This window comes from Periophthalmus magnuspinnatus, chromosome 7 (genome assembly GCF_009829125.3).
Source record: "Periophthalmus magnuspinnatus isolate fPerMag1 chromosome 7, fPerMag1.2.pri, whole genome shotgun sequence".
Lineage (NCBI taxonomy): Eukaryota > Metazoa > Chordata > Actinopteri > Gobiiformes > Gobiidae > Periophthalmus > Periophthalmus magnuspinnatus.
In genome coordinates this window covers 18,805,850-18,826,857 of record NC_047132.1, presented here as the reverse complement: position 1 = coordinate 18,826,857, position 21,008 = coordinate 18,805,850, and the positions used below count along the sequence as shown (strand labels likewise).

At 37.3% G+C, this 21,008-nt stretch overlaps 1 protein-coding gene across 2 annotated transcripts in view; it reads left to right on the top strand.

Moving 5' to 3' along the window:
* The window catches only part of mib2 (MIB E3 ubiquitin protein ligase 2), a 35,914-nt gene that overhangs the window by 1,550 nt on the left and 13,356 nt on the right, over positions 1 to 21,008 (top strand). Inside the window, exons 1-5 of one of the 2 annotated variants that reach the window (XM_033968963.2) lie at positions 3,835 to 3,932; positions 11,277 to 11,666; positions 12,584 to 12,755; positions 18,448 to 18,554; positions 20,675 to 20,869. In XM_033968963.2, coding sequence (XP_033824854.1) covers positions 3,902 to 3,932; positions 11,277 to 11,666; positions 12,584 to 12,755; positions 18,448 to 18,554; positions 20,675 to 20,869 — 895 coding nt within the window. In that variant the 5' untranslated portion in view covers positions 3,835 to 3,901. Of the gene's footprint in view, positions 1 to 3,834; positions 3,933 to 11,276; positions 11,667 to 12,583; positions 12,756 to 18,447; positions 18,555 to 20,674; positions 20,870 to 21,008 lie in introns of those variants that run through there. The other variant, XM_055222939.1, reaches the window with a different exon arrangement.

Sequence of the window (21,008 nt, the reverse complement as noted above, 5' to 3'; positions counted from 1 at the left end):
GCTATCGTCAAGGTAGGAATGATGTTGTTTTTTGTCTTACGGAGAAGCCTCTTCAATAACACTAACTTCCCTTTCTGGTTATATAGGTCAAGCAAAAAGTTTCCATTTTGAAATGTGAACACAAAATAGTTAATAGTTTGTTGATATATTCACATGTGAAGAATGGTTCATGTTGGGTTCTTTTGGCACATTGCTCAACTATATTTGATTATTAATAAGTTAATGTAACGTTTGGAACTTACACTTTCCTGAAAGTTTGAATATTAGACGGTTCTTTTCAGTGGCATCTGATATTGTTCACTTGCTTTCTTACATTCCGTTTCTTCAAATGTGTGTCTGTGCTGAGTCATTTTGTCTTGTTGAATTGTCTCTTATTCAAGTGTGTGTGACTGACAGTCCTTTAACATGTTGGTAACTTGTTGGACTTACAGGAGGGATTTCAGCATTCTGTATGGAAATATAATTAACAGTAGTTTCCAAATTGCTTGTTATTATGGTATTGTTGGTGTACTCAACCTGCTCTACAGATTGTTGATTGTTGAAATGCAACTTTTTCCTCTAATATCACCTTGGCACCCAGGTGAGCAGTAAGTGCTGTCATATTCCTCTGGCTTAAGTGTTTAATAACAGTAACAGACATTAATTACTTTATGTTGACTGCACTAGAATATAGAAAAGGCTTCTACTGTGTTAAGCATGTTAGTTCTTCAACAAAAAAATGCATTTAGGCATAGGACCTTGTTCACAATATTATTGTGAGACTTTCAAATACTGTGATATTACATTTATACACTGCCTGGCCAAAAAAAATCATCACCAAAAAAAAAAAAGGTCACACATTCTAATATTTCCGCCTTTAGCTTTGATTACGGCACACATTCGCTGTCGCATCGTTTTGATTTCGCTTCTGCAGTGTCACAAGATTTATTTCCATCCAGTGTTGCATTGATTTTTCACCAAGATGTTGCATTGATGATGGTCGAGTCTGACCACTGCACAAAGCCTTCTCCAGCACATCCCAAAGATTCTCAATGGGGTTAAGGTCTGGACTCTATGGTGGCCAATCCATGTGTGAAAATGATGTCTTATGCTCCCTGAACTACTCTTTTCACAATCTGAGCCAGATGAATCCTGGTATTGTCATCTTAGAATATGCCCGTGCCATCAGGGAAGAAAAAATCCATTGATGGAATGACCTGGTCATTCAGTATATTCAGGTGTCAGCTGACCTCATTCTTTGAGCACAGACTGTTGCTGAACCTAGACCTGACCAACTGCAGGAGGCTCGTACCTATTTGCTTAGTAAAATCCAGGTAGCGACTTTTTTTTGGCCGGGCAGTGTATCATTAAATGAAGAGGTTGGATGCTTTATAGTGTGTTTGCCAAAATTAATTCAAATTGATATTTCGTAAACTTTTGATGTTGGCTGCACTGCAGCTGTCATATATCATCATCAAAATACTAAACACACTAAAACACTAAACCCGATTAGAGAACTTGATGTGAATAGTTTCCAAAGGCCATATTCATTTTGTATCCACAGTGGCAGCTGCTGTGGCTTTGTTTGGACTGTTCATGTGCCCTACAGCAGCGCTACATTACAGTGAATATGTGTGTATGCATGCCTCATGGAACATGAGGCAAAACTATGTAATGCCAGGGCAGAATATGTTTGCCACAACATCCATATTATCATTCTAAAAAAATATCATAAAAACTAAAACCAAACAAATAATATATAAAAACTGAATTTTTTTCCACCAAAGAATACCTGTTCTTACTTCTCTATCGGTAGCAGCACCACTAAAGCCTGCACAAACTGTATTGAACCAGGTGCCCATTCATCAAAATCACCTCACCTCCTTCTCTCACTGCCTCCAACCAAAATCTCCCATCACAGGCCCCTCCCCCACTTGCCTCGTCCGCTGGATCTTTCATTGGTAGCACAACGAATGGTGTCCCCTTGGCTGAAAGTGCAGACAGGAAGGTGTATATTTTTGTCTGGAATTATGAAGATGGCAGGACTAAACTTTGGCTCAGCTCCTCTCTGCACATGTAGACTGTCCAGGTTTAGCTCCTTTTTCTCATGCAGTTAATTCATAGAGCATCTTCATAAGGCAGGCTCCTCTCGCAGCTGCTGGTACGTTGCTAACATGCTGCCTCTGTCTTGTCCCCTTACACTCAACGGAGTGCTGTCGGGTCACTTCTTTGCACAGGTAAATCCAAATTATAGCCATCTGCACTTCTATGTATTGAGTATTAGAGGAAGTTTTAGACACATTCACTGACGTTGGACAATTTGTTCAGGAACAGGCTGGTGGTTTCCGTGTATGTTGTTGACTTTATAATTATCATGTGCTATAATATGACACATGCACTCTTCTTAAAGCCATCTTTGCTTTTACAATGAAACACATGTCAGGAGAATCTGGTGTATAGCTACCAGGCACACTCAACATGCAGGCAGACATCTGCTTAGCCTGGCTGCCATATTTGTCTGTAGTCCAGGACTATACTTTTGTTTATACTTTCTTCCATCACTCAATTGCAATATTGATCAAATAATTACTTAATAAAATATAACTTTAAGTGGGTAAATAAGGAACAAAATTAGATTTTGCATAATAGGCTTATGTCTTCTTTCAATGTAAATTATTGCTGCCATATCCAAATTCACTATATCTTTTGACTGTTGCTGTTTACGGTAAATATGTTTGTAGTCATTGTTGCAACATTGTTTTATCTGTTAGTGTCTGGTGTTATTTACAACGTGTGGTGTTTACAGTTAGCACGGCCCTCTCACGCTCATGCAAACACTATCTAAATCTGACATGGAATGGTAGGTCTTTCCTGTTTATGCTGAGAATTGCTGATTAGTTTTTGTTTTTTTTCTCTTGAGTAGTAGAGTATTTTTGCAGTGTTTTAAATGACTGATGTTAAGTATTCCAGGAGGTGTGTGGAGAATGGGAACTAAGAACTATTGCCTTATCACAGTTGTTGGAATGATTAGATCACAGCTGGATTCCTTGTTTGCAATTCCCATTATCCACACACCTACTGGAATAGTTAACATCTCTCATTTAAAACACTGTGATAATATTTATCTTTTCCAAATTAGCAATCCAGGGAATAAAGGGGAATATTTGAGCACCAATTCTGCATTTCTGAACAAGAAGTGCAAACTATGAATCATTATTATTTAGCTGATGGTTTAGTTTTAGCATCGAAGTACCTGGGTTTTATTGGATTGGACAGATGAAAACGAAAAATTGGGACGAATACGTGAGAGACATCAGCGCAGGAATTTATGTAATTTGTGTAAGTTTGTACAATTATAAGTAACCATAATGTATCCTGTATACTGCTTTACTCTTAATCTAGATATTGTTTGTTTGTGTGAGTACTATAACTTTTAATATCATTAGACCTAAGATCTATCCTTAGTTTTTTCATAACTGTTACCTCAACCTGAAATGGCCAGAATAATATCAAGATATAGCAAACATTTACATGCCCAGAGTTGCCTGAAGATACATAAACTCTTGTATATAAATGGCTGTTACATAAGCGTGGATGGCCTTCGCTATCACACGCACTGATCAGTGTCCTTTCCTCTGGGCTGATTACGTCACAACAATGGTCTATTAGTTTTGGGATGCTTATTTTCACTTAACACAGTTGGTCTCTCTGCTCTCTCGGGCAGCCAGATAAGCCCCGAAAAAAACACGCACAAACTACAGTCTGTATGTTCCAAAACAAAGAGCAAAGTTCACATGAAGCCAAATACTGTGAGACAGGCACTGAGTGCACTGGAGTGACATTCAGGTGGAGCCCTGGTCAGCTCAGAGCAGCAGTGTAGAGGGACTGTGGGCAGCTCGCCACACACCAGCAGGCAGCAGCTATGTTCAGAAATGGACTCAAGATCATGGGCAGTGAGTATGGAAGTTGGGATGTAGATGTTTTCTGTTCATTGGGGACTGGTTAGAACATTTTGTGGTACTGAAAGGGTTGAGCATTTTGTTTAGTAGTCAAAGTGATTAATCTGGAAATGTTAACTGAAATATGTCTTGAAGTTCGATTTTCCATTCCCTTAACTGAAAAACCTGTCAGTGCTCCTGCTACAGAGGGGTTTTAAACGTCTCCAAAGTATTGTGAAGTCAGTCACATTACTTTGCTTTGTGGTTTTCAATGATGATTTAGGAATTATCCTAAATATTGTATATCCATATCCGAAGATTTAATTTTTTTGTTTGGTACATAAATTATTTGAAATCTACCATCGAACAATCAAAGTAAGCATTGTATTATCAGTTATTTAACAAACATTTCAGTTTTAAAGACTGAGAGATTTTAGCAATATTGCCAGATCATCTAATCATCATAACAACAGAATTAAGCCTTAAAGACCATGAATGTATGAACTAATAATTGATAATGATGTTTTTTCCACTAAAGTGATCAAGTGTAACATTATGTCACGGGTTTAGTCACAAAAGTCTTATTTAGCGCTGCTTGCTCAGACTCTGTATTGATTTCACTGAGAGCCTCTGGTCACCAGTTGTGCCTGACACCAACCAGTTCCAACGGCTTTTACTTCAGCCTGACACTAATGCTAATATATCGCAGTACAGTCAAGGCATGTGTGCTATTGAGTAGTATCTTCTGGCATTGTCTTCTACAGGGACTATCTATGATGAATAATGTATAAATAAAATAGTGAATGTGATTTATATTCTTTCAGATACTAGGCAGATTATGTGCCCTGGGACACACTCCCATGGTGTTCTGTGAATGGTAAAGGTTATACTGACATGCTGTTTGGAAACATTTATTTTGGTTTGCCTAATTTATTGCTCCATATATTGTTACTTCATAAATATGAACCTGTTGTTTTTTAAATATTGGGGCTGGTGTGTGAATGTGGGTGAAGTGTCATATAAGAAACGTAGCCTATAAGAACCTCATTGTTATGTTGCAGCTGGTTGTCCCATGGTTTGTGCGCAAACACTTGCCTTTTGCCATTTGGCCTCAGTAACTAAAAACTATAATAAATAGTCCACGAAAGGTTTTTAGTGAAGTTAAAGTCTTGGTTTTGCACGAGCTTTTTTACTGTGAAACATGGATAACATGTTTAATTTGTGAACTGTTCTGTGGAGGAGAACATATGTGAACTTTCTGTGCATGTTACATTATATTTCACAGACCTCTCAATATAAGCTGCCTCAAACTCTGATGACTGTTTACTGTGGACCACGCAGCAGGGGACACCTCACACTGCTTTCATGTTCATTACAAGGACCTTATATACGTGCAGTTATGTGATGTACACTCAGCGTTCACATGATTAGGGACACCTGGGTTAATGCGTATATTATACATCTTAGCTCAATAAGAATGTGAATGGAGGAAAAAAACATGTAAATAGAGATCAAATGATTTTTTTAAATTTTATTTTTTTTATGTCCAATGCCGTGCAGAGCAATCGATAGTTGATAAGCTCTGCTAATATTTTTAGGTCAGATTATATAATTAGATTTTACTACAGAGTCAACCACAACCAGGGCTGGGCACCAAAACTGAAAAGGTCCGGCAGGTACTAGCACTGAAAAATGTCTCTTCGGTACCAACATTCGATTTATTGGCTTTAAATGTCAGTGAGCCAATACACCGCATTGATTTATTTAACAGCAACGCAGATGCGCACGCATCACTGTGAGTGCAGACTGCGCTCTGCATTCACTTTTTAACATAGGTGTACATGTGTCCAACCAAAGCTGTGCGTCATCTTACCAATAAAACAGAAAAGCTGAAGAACACATCAAGTCCACGAGAGGATCACCTGTACTCTGGTTCATTTGAATGTGCATATCTTTTGAGTTATAACTGAAAATCGTATAGCCAAGTACAGTTTTAAAATATGAAAAGTATTTTCTTAATAATGTTGGCCATTAATTTACATAGAAAATACAGGCATTGAAAAAAGAATCCCTGGTATCATTAAGGAACTGGTATTAACAAAATCAAACTTGAAAAGTTGTGCAGTGTTGTCTTCATAGTAAAGTGTTCAAATAAAGTTTAATGCATATTTAGGCAGTTGGTCAGCCAAAACAAAATATTGGCCTCTGTTAGAGATTTAAGACAGATAGATGATATGCTATGTCTGTATTGGCCAATTTTCTATGATAATGTAAGGCAAACAATGAGTTCTTCTGCTTCTTGTATTCTGCTTGCATTAGTTTCAGGGTTATTGTTATTGTTGATGATGACATAGGAGATGAATGAAATATGAGAAGTTCTCTGAACCAAATGCAGCTTGCTTGGCCTCTGACTAGGCCTGTCACGATAAAAATTTTTGAAGCACAATATATTGCTACAGAGATGCATGATAACATTGAAACTACTACATTGAAACTACTTAATGCCTCTGACACAATAACCTTAAAGCAGGATAATGCCAGTAAACAAACGTTTAAATAGACAGTATCATTAAAGGGCCTGAGTAGCAATGGAGAAATTACACAATGAAGCAATATTTAGCCATAAAAGCGACTTTTTCAACCCTCTGCAGCTTAAGTCTTAGAAAAAAGCAACAAAATCTTTCCGTTATTGCAACGAAAATGCCACATATGACATACATCGATATAGCAATTATCGTGACAGGCTTACCTCTGACAGGTTACACTTTGTACATTATAAAATTGCCCATCATATTGTTTGATTTCATAAGCATATTATAACATGATTAGGAAACCCTTATTATTATTGACAATTATCCCTTAGGCCGATTGGGCTAAGTACATTGTTGTTGCGTTTGACGTTACTATACCCCGGCCCTCCCTCCCCCTTTTGTTATAACTCATATACGATGTGATGTGCTGCTACATTGGTATACTAAAGTGAATGCCTCAGCATTGGTGAGTTTTAATTGGTAGTTGGTCTGTAGTGCTTAAAATGGATGTGGCTACTCATATATGCTGTAAGAACTATTAGAACTTGCTTTTATATACTGTGTTTGGAATACATTGGAATACACAAATGCATTCATAATTGTTTAATTTAGCTATAAAAAGTATTGCAGTAAGTCTGTGCAGTCTGTTTTACCGTAGCACGTTGTTCTTCCTCTCCAGTGAGTAAGTAAAGAGCCATTTTGTCTCAGTCCTGGTGTGTCTGTAACTTGTCCTGGTGACTAAAAATGTACAGTAAGGTCAACACTGAAGAGTAAATATTAAGAGAAAGGTTCAGACCAGAGCTCTGCTTGTCTTTTTACTTACGTAGAGACATGTGATGCCTAAAACATGCATTTGCTTTTCTTGGAGAATGGCTTATCCCAGCTTTTTTGGGCGAGTAAATCCAGATTGCTCTCTGAATATAGACATTATCCTTTCATACACTGGAGTAACTAACGACTTTCTATTTAAAGATGACTATCAATCCAACTATAAAATAACAAACTATTGAAACAACTTTTACTAATTCAGGTCTCGTACAATGCGCTAATGTATCAATGTGCTTATTAACTCAAATGCACTGTCAATGTCTTGTTTGATTCAAAGCTAATTGCAGAATTAGGATGATACAATCAGAGTGTTTTCCAGGCATTTCTGAAATTCCTGCTTGTTCACTGCCTACTGTGGGGGAAGCCTCTCTCCTCCATGCCCTCTTGTGTGTTTGTCTGTCCCATCCGTGCATACAGACACTAAGCTGCATGTTTAGATAGAAAATGAGACATTAGCGGCTTTCTCTCTTCTCTCTGATCCTCTACATCCATATGTTTTCATGTCCGAGGCTCAGACCGTATGCTTTTAGAGCCAAAACAATACAGTAATCTCAGTGTGGTGCTAGTTACCTGCAGCAGTTTACTGACAGCTGCCAGTTTATTATCAGGGATCGCAAAATTTAGACACATATCCAGTGTTGGGCAACTTACTTCAAAAATGTAATTAGTTATAGTTACAAGTAACTAGTTACTTGGCAAAGTAACTATGCTGTTACTTATTATGTTAAAACAATAAAAACACAACAGATGTGAACCTTTAACATTTATTTCACTTTAACAGGTTGCAATTATATTGTATTTGTTTACAAGTAAATTATAGAATGTATGAAAAATAAAACAAAAAAATGAAATGAAAAATATATAAAAAATGTCATTTGTAGTGCAAATAAATCAACATGTCACACAATTTCAGACAACTGAACTTCAAGTATTTTCTTCATTAAAATAAACAATAACAATAAAGTGTTTTCAGTATAATACTGAAAAAATTCATTGCAATATATTGCAAAAGTAAGACATTCAAATGTAACCCATGTAAAATAATACAAAACCTTTAAGCTTTCTCTGGCCACACACTGCAATTCTCTGTCCAGTATTCAAATATTGATCACTCTTATTTCAACATAAACTGAACTTTATCCAACTCTTGAACATTCATTAAAAGATTCACACAATCCCTACTAACACTTATCTATTTCTTTATTTATCTATCTATTCATCCTAACGATTGAACCAGTGGTTGTATCTTAGAAGCAGAATCTTTCAAGCCTCTGATCTGAGCCTGTGACTCTTTGGAGAGAACACAGTCACGTTTCTGATCAAAACACAACTCGGACCCAATCAGCTGTCAATGCATGTGTGGACAGGACATCATTTCTCATCATACATTAAGCATTTGTAGTCCATGCAGGCGGCCACAGTCAGTGGAGAGCTGCTGCGCTCGCCTTGCTCAACAACTTCACGTTACTGGTGCACAGGTTACGTCAGAGCAAGTCGGTGGCATCTTGGACACAAAACGGCATGCACCGCGCACCGATCGACGGCGATCGTATCATCTCAAACAAGCCTTTTCTCTCACCCCAGCCTCCTCTTTCACCAAAGAAACACAACAGCATTGCAGCTCCTTGGCTGAGAGACTCTGATGAAGAGCAGAGTGAACTCAATTAAAAGTAACGCGCCACATTTTATTGTCAGTAACGGTAACAGCGTTGGGCCGCTGGGAAAAGTAATTCGTTAGATTACTCCGTTAGTGAAAAAATAACGCAGTTAATAACACCATTATAGTTTAACTCCGTTATTCCCAACACTGCACATATCAGCCGGGGCCAGTCCATCGTGATACTTTAGGAAAAAGGAAATTGCACATATGGCAACTACAAACCTCATTGATATGATTCACCGTGTAGCCGTAGATTATGGGTGTTTGCAAAAGGAATAGTTTACAAAAGTTAATTTATACAAATCAATAAAGATGTAGTGGTTTTAGAAGATACTGCAGTAAAAATAAATTATGTTATGGTAATTTATGTATGGTTTCAGATGTGGCATCATTATTCAAATTATTGGAGAGGAAAAAAGACAAGCTAAAGAAGTGACTTGTGGAGCACCCAAAATTCCTAATGTATACTTTGAGCAAAATAAAAATACAGGATTTAACTTTCATCCGCCACTCAGCATTCTGTAATTTGTGTATTTAATCTGCACTGGCATTAGTAACCATTAGCTTACCTTTATACTAATTTCCTTGTGACTTGGAACTGAATAACTGTCCTGTCCCCTAAAATCCTGTATAGTTCTATAGTGTTTGCCTGACATTGTTGGGCTAAGGAAGTACTAATAGAAAAATGACATATGCGATATACTGTAGTATTTGCCTGGCAAATCCAGAATGATATCTCTGTATTTTTTTCATACAGATTGATATCAGTGTGGTCCTCACATCCTCTTTGCATCTCAAGCCTGGTCAAATGCGTTCATGTAATCAGATTTTTTTTTTGCATGTACATATGTATGGTGAAGGATCTCATTACTCGCCTATCATTTAAAGATAAGATCTATTTTATCTCACCTCAGATTAACTGAATTTAGTGCTACACTCTTTTTTTTTCTCATACGGACATACCACGCGTGCCCCTGTCTGGCTACTCTTCCTGTCAATCGCGGCCATCTGAAAACGGGGAGATCACTTGTGACCAGACTCACATCTTCATAAAGTATTGACGAAGTGTGAACTACTAATATTTAAATACCTATGCTATATAATTATATTGTCACTTGCACTATCCAATACTAGTTATTTTGAACTTCAATCAATATTGAGTCAATTCAGAAAGTTTGCAGTCGTAGCATAAACAAACTGGTGAGTACCAATGGTCTGTAATGATTGGGTCGTATTGATGTCCAATAGGAGTGGGAGACGCAGGTGCTGAGATCAGACTCTGATTAGTACAACAGGCCCGAGCAGTCACATCCAGCTGCTCCCTCCAGAAGTGTGCTATGACACAGTCAGACTTCCACTAGTGAACCTGAACGCGGTGCTCCATAATTAATGAGACATAAAGCATGCTGCGTTCAAGTCCCACAATAGCCTGTAACCCTGACAAATGTCAGTATAAGAGGCAGAGGATCTTACATACGTTGTTATCTTGTTGGGGAACTTGTCTGTCCATTTTAATAATTCTGTGGCAGTGTTTACTGATAACATGTTCTGATGTGAATAATTTGCGTGGTATTTTGATTTACCCTTGCTTGGCCAAGCACTCAGCAGCTGTCAAATTCCACAATGAGACATTTTTAATATGATCTCCAATTAGTTAATGAAGTTACCTTATATGAATTTGTAAAACAAATGATCAGGAGGATCAAACATACATACCAAGAGTCAAAATATATTTTCAGCAGCCTGACCTAGAAAAATATGTGTTAATGGTGTAAGAATGGCAATTTCTCCTCTCCATTATGGCTAATTTGGCTAATTATGTTTGTTTAGTGACTGACCTGACAACAAAGACATGTACTGTCACCAGAGGTCTTGTAATAGTAATGATGCAACGGTTTCTTTATGTGTGTGTGCCGTCTTAGGTCTAGCAAAACTCTAAAAAAGTAAATTTAAGTGCTTTGTATTTCGCTGTGTATGTCACATTGCCTACTTTGTCATTCAGGAAGTTTGATTTCATAAAGTGGTCACATGCTAGAGGAATGATTGTTTAGACAATGTGAATGAAAGTAAACTAAGGATTTAACTGTTTGGTTATGGGTTGTCAATAACCGTAATTGTATTTTAATGTTTCTTCTCATGTCAACGTTAAACTAAATATTAGATATTGTGACATCCCTACCTGAGTTATCCCTTTGTAATTGACTCTAATTGACAATGGCGTTTTAAGTAAAATGCTAACTCAAAACCGTTATTTCTATTGCATAAAATGTTGAACAAACAATTAAAATCCACATCTGGACTAGCAAACAAAACAATTGTGTCTCTTGTGTTTTTTTTCAGTGACCCCTGACCTGTTCCCAGAGACCCCGCTGGTGCCCTCTCTGCCTGCAATCTCTTCCTCTCGAGCCATCCAGGGGCCTCACAAGCCTCGGAGGTGTAGCGGGGGTAGTACCAGTGCCCCCTGCCCCCGGCCCGGGCGCCGCAAGCCCGTCCCCAGCACAGGCACCATGGAGGTGGGCATGCGTGTGGTGCGTGGTCATGACTGGAAGTGGGGTAACCAGGATGATGGCGAGGGACACGTGGGCACAGTGGTTGAGATCGGTCGGCAGGGTAGCACCACCACACCAGACAAGACAGTGGTGGTTCAGTGGGACAGCGGAACCAGGACCAACTACAGGACGGGATACCAGGGAGCCTTTGATCTGCTGCTGTATGACAATGCTCAGATAGGTAAGTAACGATATTTTTGCGTTGTAATGTTGTTTTCTCATCGTATACATACAGAGCCTTGTTTGGTTTCATTCACACTTGTTAAACACACAAATGCTGCATATTTTTGATGTCATGTGGTAATACAGGAAGTGCTCCATTGTGTCTTTTTGTTTTTTTATTCTATTATTATTGTACACTAGAATCATTTGGATAATTTCAGCCCTGGTATTGCCAGTCTCTACTGAACTAAAGGTAAAAGGTACCTTTTAACTCGAAAGCTACCACTACATGACATTACAAGGTGGAATAGAGCATTTTGAGATGTACATGTAGATGACAAACTAATAATAAAGGGTTACTCAAACATCCATGAATGAAACAAAACTCAACTCCAGGTACATCTTATCTTTTTTTTAACCACACCACATAATTTCCAGAATAGATATAGACATTTTACCTATTTATTAGGGTGTTATGATATCATCGAAACCTAATAATTAGATCACAACATCAGGTCAGCTTGGATTTCTTCATTCATTTTACAATATAGACCACAGATCTTTGTATCCAAACATGATGCATTGTTGGTATAATGGTGCTGATAGGTTGATGCTGCTGTAGTTCTCTTTTCAGTTAGTCACAGTCGAGCCATTTCTCCTCATCACAGTGTGGGTCTGTTTTGGAGCAGAATGACACACAATCATTAGCATTTTGCTCCATTTACAGTGACATTTTTCTGCCTCACGACTTGCCCTTCAGTTAAGTGAGAACAGCAGCTCACGGTGGAGGGGTATTTTTGTCTCTATTGTTTGTGGCTCATGTCTTTTCTACACATGATATTAGTCTTTGTGATAAATTACTTAGTAAGACCCATATACTTTATTAGTTGTTTTACATGCACAATTCCACATCACACGTTTCTTTGTTTTTTTCAGGAGTTCGCCACTCCAACATCATCTGTGACAGTTGTAAGAAGCATGGGATTATGGGAATGAGGTGGAAGTGTAAAGTATGCTTCGACTATGACCTGTGCACGCAGTGTTACATGAACAACAAACACGACCTGAGCCATGCCTTCGAGCGTTACGAGACAGCACACTCCCAGCCGTGAGTACCACTCTGCCACTGCTCCAAATCAGCCTTAGATCAGCCTTTTATCATTCAACTGTGGCCTTTAATACAGTTTTATTAGCAGTGTTAGCTGCAGTTTTGTTCATAAGGGCTGTGTTCGCAATGTACTGAATGTAATTTATTAGAGGCCCAAAAACAACACAGATACATACATACACAATACATATGTGGTATTGTTACCAATGTGTAGGTATCAATATCTTAATAATAAACACCTTAATAATATTAATATAGATGTTCTGCAGATACAGAGACTTCAAATAGTCTTAATTCAGAAATGATTGTCTTTGAACACTTAATGAAACTGTCCATAAATATATCATCTTTTTTTACTTTACAGTGTCAGTATAGGCTAACGGTATCACTTACTGCAGCCATGGTACAAGAACATGAGACACAGCACTTCCTTTTCTCGCTATTCCTATTCTAAGCCCATGTGATATCTAATTTTCCAATTATTATTGAAGAAAGCTTGGAAGTGGTGGAAGTGGTTGGCCCTCCTGGAGGTTTTCAAAATTTCAACAATAAATCAAAAAGTCATATGACAAGTTAGACAGTGAATAAGTTACAATACAGTTACAATATAGAAACATACGTTTCTTAACAATCAAAAGTAAAAGCAAAAAACTATTATGCAATCCATAATACACATCATCATACCTGGTGTTGTATGTCATCTAGACACTACATTGATGGTGAATGTGGGTTATTAGGAAACTTTGAAAAAATTATGGAGGTACAGATACAGGAATGTTTTTGACTAAGGACTTTATAAAGAATGTCAAACATTTGATCCATGGCAATGGATATTATTAAGTAATATAGTATATGATGGAAAATGTACAATGTGTCGTGGTAAATATATGTCACACAGATGTGTCTTTTTTTGATCCTAACTTCGTGATATGAAATATGAATCTGAAAAATTAATATAGCAACATCAAGCTCCTTGGCCTGTATAGATTTTTTCTAAATGATTTGTACATCCTGTCACAGTCATCTGATGCCACTCTGGTCTTGTTGTGCTGATGCTGTTTCTCTATTCGTGGGTCTTCTGCATCAGTTCACAGAGCGCTCCTCTCCGCTCGCGGCTCAGTCTGAATGTCAGCTGCATGGCCACTCTCTTCTATTGTATGACCCACATATCTGCTATAGTGTACTGTAGGCTGGGTCTAGACTACTATTTTAAAAATATTGACCTAGATACATTTTCATTTTATTACTGGTAAGTTTCAAGATTTTTGGTTATAGCATTAATACAGCGAACAGTAATGGTGAAAGAACACTCCTTGAAGAACCATTTAACTTGCAATCTTATTGTACTTTTTGTTTACCTTGATGTTGCTACTTCATTTTCATTTTTCTTGAGAATTTCTATTTATTTAATTGTGTTACATCTTTGGCTTTGGCCAAAAGGCTGAAGTTAATTAAAAAGGACTATTAATTCTGATAATTTACTGTAGATTTGATAATTAACAGGAGAGCAAGGTCTACAGAAAGTGTAACTGCTGAAAAGGCACACTGGATCACTATAAAGAGACTTAGGTCACATATATTGATTGGTCATTGTGACCATGTTCTATAGTATCAGCAGTGTCCTTCACTTAGAAGATTTTTAGTTAAACACTCAGATTAGACTATTGCTGCCCTTTTACTTATATGTAACCTTGATTACATTTATTTTATAGTATGCTTCTGTTCTCTTATAAAATATCTTGCTTAATACTTTTTCCTAAAACATAAAAAATATTAGCCTACTACATGATGGTAAAAGACCGTGTAAACTTTTATTTCTAGAGTATGGAGTTATTTTAGAAACATGCTTTGTAGTATTCAGGAGATTTTTAGATATGTTTGAAAACTCTGAACTCTTAATTTTGGAATAGCTTTTTTCAAATTGTTGGTGCAATGATTCATGTTACTTATAACCATATGAAAGAATCCATTGGTCTCTCTGAGCTTGTTTTTGTCATTTCCGTCTCAGTGCACTTGTGACCAAGTGTAGTGTCACATGGACATCTATATCCGTGAATGGGACTGAATACACACATCCATTCTTCATGGTCCACTTTGCCTCTGAATGTACACTTTATAATCAACTAGTCATGGGACACACTCAAAATGTGTCTGAATAGATAATACCCTCAGTTACATAATGCTTTTCTGTCCACAGCCAAGATTTATTGCTCTTTATTATTATTCATATTGGTTTCAGTAAATGACTGCAAATGACTGCAAAGATTGAAATAATTGTGACTAGTCGACTACAAAAATAATCATAATATTATTTTGATAATAAGCAATCTGGACAATACAGACTCTAAAACACAAGACATAATACCTTTTTTGGGAATTATTCAAATTGCAAAAAAGAATAAACAATTTCTGTTTTTCATCGATAATACATGTAAATATTATCTAACTTAATATAATATTTCAGCCTTTATGGTTTCCTAGTTGTCTAATCAAAAGAAGGATTACTGACAGTCGACTGCTAGATAACAGTTAGTTACAGACCTAGACTTTTGAATAACATGATAAATTGCATTAAAGGGTTGGCTTCAAGTGATTTGAGTGAATTTAACTGAATATCTTAACATATACAGTAGTTTAATGGCAGCATGTCTATTTGTAATTTACTGGCACTGACTTTACAACTGCCCCCAGGGAACAATAGGAAGTGGTGTACGGGGATATAGTGAGCAGGCCTCGGGCTAACGTGAGAGAAGTCTGAACTAGATGTGCTGTCCTTATGTGTTCCCCTGTGATTAAAGCAGATTGCTTTGGATTAAGAATGCTAACATCTGCAACTGTGTGGATTAGCATGCTCACATCTTCAACTTCCTACACACACACAAAGTGCTACAAAAGTTTAAGAGGAATGAAGTATCTTTTTTATAGTGGTAAAAAACAAAACATCACGTTTGTATTATTGCAAGAGGCGTATCAGTGTTTTCTATGTTTATAATAATGTCATGACTTAATCTCATTGGTGTATCAGGGGAAAAATGGATAAACCATAACCTTGGTTTGTGGAGCACCAAGGTAAGGTTTAAAACAATGAAAATAGGTTGCTATTAAAGTTCATTGAGAAACTTAGGACACAGTTGCTGAGTGGCCTCACAGCAAGAAGGTCCTGAGATTAATTCTCAAGCCGGGTGAGGCGTGTATGTGTGGAGTTAGCATGTTCTTCCCTGCTATGTAGTCCTGATCAAAACCAAGATTGGAAGTAATATTTTAGTACAACCAGACAGCGATTATTTTTTAAATATTGGTGGACTTACAGTTTTAAGACTTTTTGTGCCTCGCTGCGCCCCCTTTTAGTCAACTAATCGACACAGGGCATGTCTTTAGTTGACTAAAGATTGCCACACAGTACAGGATAATTTGCCCGATTTAGGGTCGAAATAGCTTCTCCCTGAGCTCAGAGAGGCATGACTTGACCGTGGATCTTTGTGTGCAGTTTTGAAACCCTGACGCCCCACGTGTGTGTGATGTCAGTGCGACTCTGAACTCGTCTGTCATATCATAACCACAAAACATCACCTTAATAACAGAGTTTTGACTTGCATTTAAAGTAGAAGTACAATGCGCTGATCCTTGGAACACTTTAGAATCTCAAAGCAAGTAATTTGACTGTTCACAGGAAACAGATGATGAAGGTATGCTAGCTTTGTTGGCTCACTTTTTTAGCTTGTGGTGTGAGGTTTTTTTTGCTGCAGTCGATGCATTTGGATATTTTAAATCTCATACAACTCTCCTCATGTCTGTGGTCTGCACTTTTTGATGCATGTTTAAAAATTGTTAAAGAAAAAATCCTGTAGTGTGTGGCTGGCTTTAGGCATTTTTAAATCAAGAACAGCTAAACGTTAAAGAGCATCACTGGCTTAAACTGTTTTATTGGCTCCTCTATAATTTTCTCATCCATTAAAATGGATATCCATATCTTTAACTATCCATTAATTGCAAAAAAAACCCCAAAAAAACATGCCTCTGGTTTATTAGGACATAGGGGCCTGCTGACAAAGGGACATATGTGAGGGACATATGTTTACGAGGAGAGCCCAACGCAGTCGGGTAATCAGCTCTGTATTAGGTCAGGCTCCAGTTTAATCCTGTACACACTCTCACATCAACACAGCTCAGACTGACACACTGTGGGCCGCTAATATATTTGTTTATTTTCTGTTTTCTATTTATATTATTTATCTAGGCTTGGAGAGGTTATATATTGTGACAGTTTATTCTCTAGAACAGAATCTATAATTTATTAACAAATTATCATCTTAATTGGCACCTTCAATCACATCTAAATTTTTGTATGTGACAAGCTGCACTTGTGCATACATTCCAGTCCATAAGTCCACAGGCTTTATCATACAGGACGGTATAGCCTGAAATGGGTATGAAGAGTAGGAAGAGACATTCTGCCAATTATACTAATAAGTATAAAGCTGTTGGCTGACAGGGTTGTTGACCATTGTGTCAATAGGTGTACTCCGTCTGGGAAACACGACATTTGGCCCGGGACAGATTACTGCTGATCTTCTGAGAACTGTCACACGTCACACACTTTTGACTTTGACCACAAAAAGTACTGCCAGCACTCTTCTTTAAATCCTATAACATGAGGAAATGGGGAAAAAAAATGACAATATAAAATTTGTATGAATTTAAATGAATAATTCTAAAAAAAACAAACTAGATATATTTAAATATCATATATGCACTCAAACCAATAAAGCAGTTTAGAAATTTAAAAAGATTGTTTAAATTCTTTGTTCTTTGTTCTGATGTTGTGACTTTTGAATATCTTATTGTTATAATATGGGTTCCACTAATTGCTCATTGATATGACAAACGTATTTGAAACATTACTAAAGCATTGGAGGAGTTTTTGGTTTTATAAATGGGATAGATTTGGGTTTGCATGTCGTGCGCATTTGCCCTGAAGTGACCTGCTCTCTAATTGGCCGCTGTCTGGGATTAGCCCTAAAGCTGTGTTTTCAGAAGTCAGGGCTCAGAGCCATGGTGCTCAGGTAGAGAGCAGACATGAAGCTCAGCCCAGCTAAGGTTAAGCATTTATGGAACAAGTAACCAATGACTTCCTTAAAGTATGGGCATTGGGAGCTCCTTTGCGCCACAGTCTGATCAAATCTTCACTATCAGGTATGTCGCGTCTGTAGTGGAGATGAGGTAGTTTTTAGATTTTCAGCACATAATCTGTGATAGAAACTTTGGTTGTTGATTAGAAAGCATCACTTGTGTTTTCTAATAATAGTGCCAAATTCAAGTAATTTAAACAGACTGCTCTTATCAAATAGTAAATTAGCACTTTTGTTTTTATCAGGGCTGCACAATATGAGAAAAAGATGTGATATTATACATCTATGTATTATGCTTGTTTGCACCCTAAGTTAAAAATCAAAATCAAAACACAGATGAAGGCCAAGACCAATGCAAGTCTATTAGGAAATGTCATGAATGGAATCTGCTCTTTTGCACAATTTGTATTTTTGCAATATATTGCAATAGAAGTGGAGTCCCACTTCTTAATCTTCTGAATCTGAATTCTTAATTCAGTCTGATGTGAAGGATTTCTGGGATCATGTTGTGTTGAACCTGTGTGAAGCTGTGCACAGCGTGATCATGTGTGCTTCTATCACAGAGTGAGTCTGGCCCCGAGACAGAATCTCCCGCGGATCATCCTCAAAGGCATCTTCCAGGGCGTCAAAGTGGTGCGCGGCCCGGATTGGGACTGGGGTAACCAAGACGGTGAGTGTCCACCAGCCCCCCACCCCTCTGCCCTCCTCTCACGAGAATAAATCTTCAGTCTCTGACCTCAGCTCTCAAATGCACCAGTGCATGTTTAATGGCACTCTTGAGTCACCCGGTCTGCTCCACACATGTATGTCCCTGTGTGCCCACACTGGTTACATTGTAAAGACTAACACTGTGATATTCCTGTTGTGAAATGATGCAGTTTGTTTTTCTTTTATAATTGGAGATTTTTTTTGTAGTAGCGTTCTTTTAGTGAGAAGTACAGGTTTCAACAGCCTGTCATGATAATTACTTTATTGACTTATTGTTCAATAATTGATAGAACAAAACTAGCTGTACAGAGAGCATGACATAGATGAGTCTAAGTGTCTGGGTTTTTAAACTTTTGAAAAAGAGTCCATGATCACACAGAAATAGCCCGGTAAAGTCTGCAAACGGAGAGTGACGCTAAATACATGATATAATATGTTTACCATTTACCGCTCATGTCAATCACATTTACTTTGAAAACCACAGAGATATTAAAATCGCACATGCTTAGAAGCCAGTGAGCTGGTTTGAACTAGGACTGCACCAGAACTGCACCAGAACTGCACCAGAACTGCACCAGAACTGAACCAGAACTGAACCAGAACTGAACCAGAACTGAACCAGAACTGAACCAGAACTGAACCAGGACTAAACAAAGTCTAAATAGGAGGACTGACCTTTACAAGACCTGAATCAGGACTAAAGCAAGACTAGGGCTCTAGCAGCCTTTTATTAAGCTCATAGTGAGAAGAAAGGAGTAGCAAAGTACGCAGGTCAACCACAGGAAAAAAAAAAAATTACTTCAAAAGATTAAATAACATTCCAATCCTATATTTGAATGTGAAATAATAAAACAGACTAATACTGAGCCTTTTTATATACCTATTATTTTGACTTTTATTTAAACATTCTTAAATAATTTACATAGAAAAATCATATCCAAGTCAAACCAACACACTGGGTGAATACTACAGTATATTTAAGCCCAAAAGGTAAAATAAACAGCTATTTAGGAACCAAAAAACCTTATTATATTGTTTTTTTTACTTTTAATTCAAGCACGTGATTAATCGTTGCCCAGCTCTAAACAAAGATTTTGGGGCTCAATATTTATCATGGGTACTTTTTCTTAAATTTTTGTTATTTCTCTGTACTACTATGTGATTGGAGCTGTAGAGGGCTGAATATGTTCTATGACTCACTACATATATAAACTAACTACTAAAGTGTTTCATTCTTCAATGTATTTATTGCAGCTCATGTTTTAACAATATTGTACATTTAGAATATATATTTTTGGGATAATCAATTAGTTTCCATACCATGGTCAGTGAGAATTCAGTGGTTAACTGCCTTGCATTCTGCACCGGTGTGTTAAAACATTGTAATGCACTTCTCCACGTTGTTTAATCCTTACATATATATTGCCCTTAAAAATGTGTTAACATGACAGGCCACCAAACAAGACCAGACTTCAATAATTTCCTGTATTGTGATATCTCTATAAAGTACAAAATATGTTCTTTTACACATATAGTAGGCCTAGCTGAAATGTATTACAAAAGTGGTCATCACATTGAAAAAAAAAAAAGATAACTTATTTAGCAATCTTATAAAATAACTTTTACTATACATTTGTTTAACATATCATATCACATGTATTCTTGTTTTTGTGTGTATGTCATTTATTCAAACGTCACATCTCTTCTCATCACTTTTTGGTCTTTGGTCTTATTGATTTGACCTCTTCTGATATTGCTGCTATTTACTGTACGTCTTATTCCATATTTACGTATTCTTTGTCTTATCTGTGCTGTTTTGTAAGTTTCACTACATAATAGTGCTTTTTTTCCCCCTTTTGAAATATAGCGTATATGTGCTGTTTTGTGCATTTTACATCATTCACATATTATTAACCAGGTTTCTGATTTTGGATATTGGACTTGGAAGATGACACCTGTCATGTGCACATTTTCCACTACTTAACATTTGTCTTTTGTGTTTTATACAATTGATAATAGTCTCCCAGTGCTGATGTGATGTTATTTCTGTTTATCATGTTTTCTGTGCTCGGATGGCCACAGGTGGGGAGGGTAAGGTGGGGAAAGTAGTGGACATTCGAGGCTGGGACACAGAATCCGGGCGCAGTGTGGCCAGTGTTACCTGGTCCAATGGTACCACCAATGTCTACCGCATGGGCCACAAGGGCAAGGTAGACCTCAAGTACGTGTCTGACGGCCAGGGAGGATTCTACTACAAGGAGCACCTACCGAAACTGGGTAAGAGGCACTCTGAGCTTAACAACATCTAAGAGTAATGTAACGGATAAAGATGGATAATTTCATATTGAGGAGATGATGAGAGAAGTAAACGAAGATAAATGTTTCTATAATAAAGCATATTAAAATGCATTTGTTT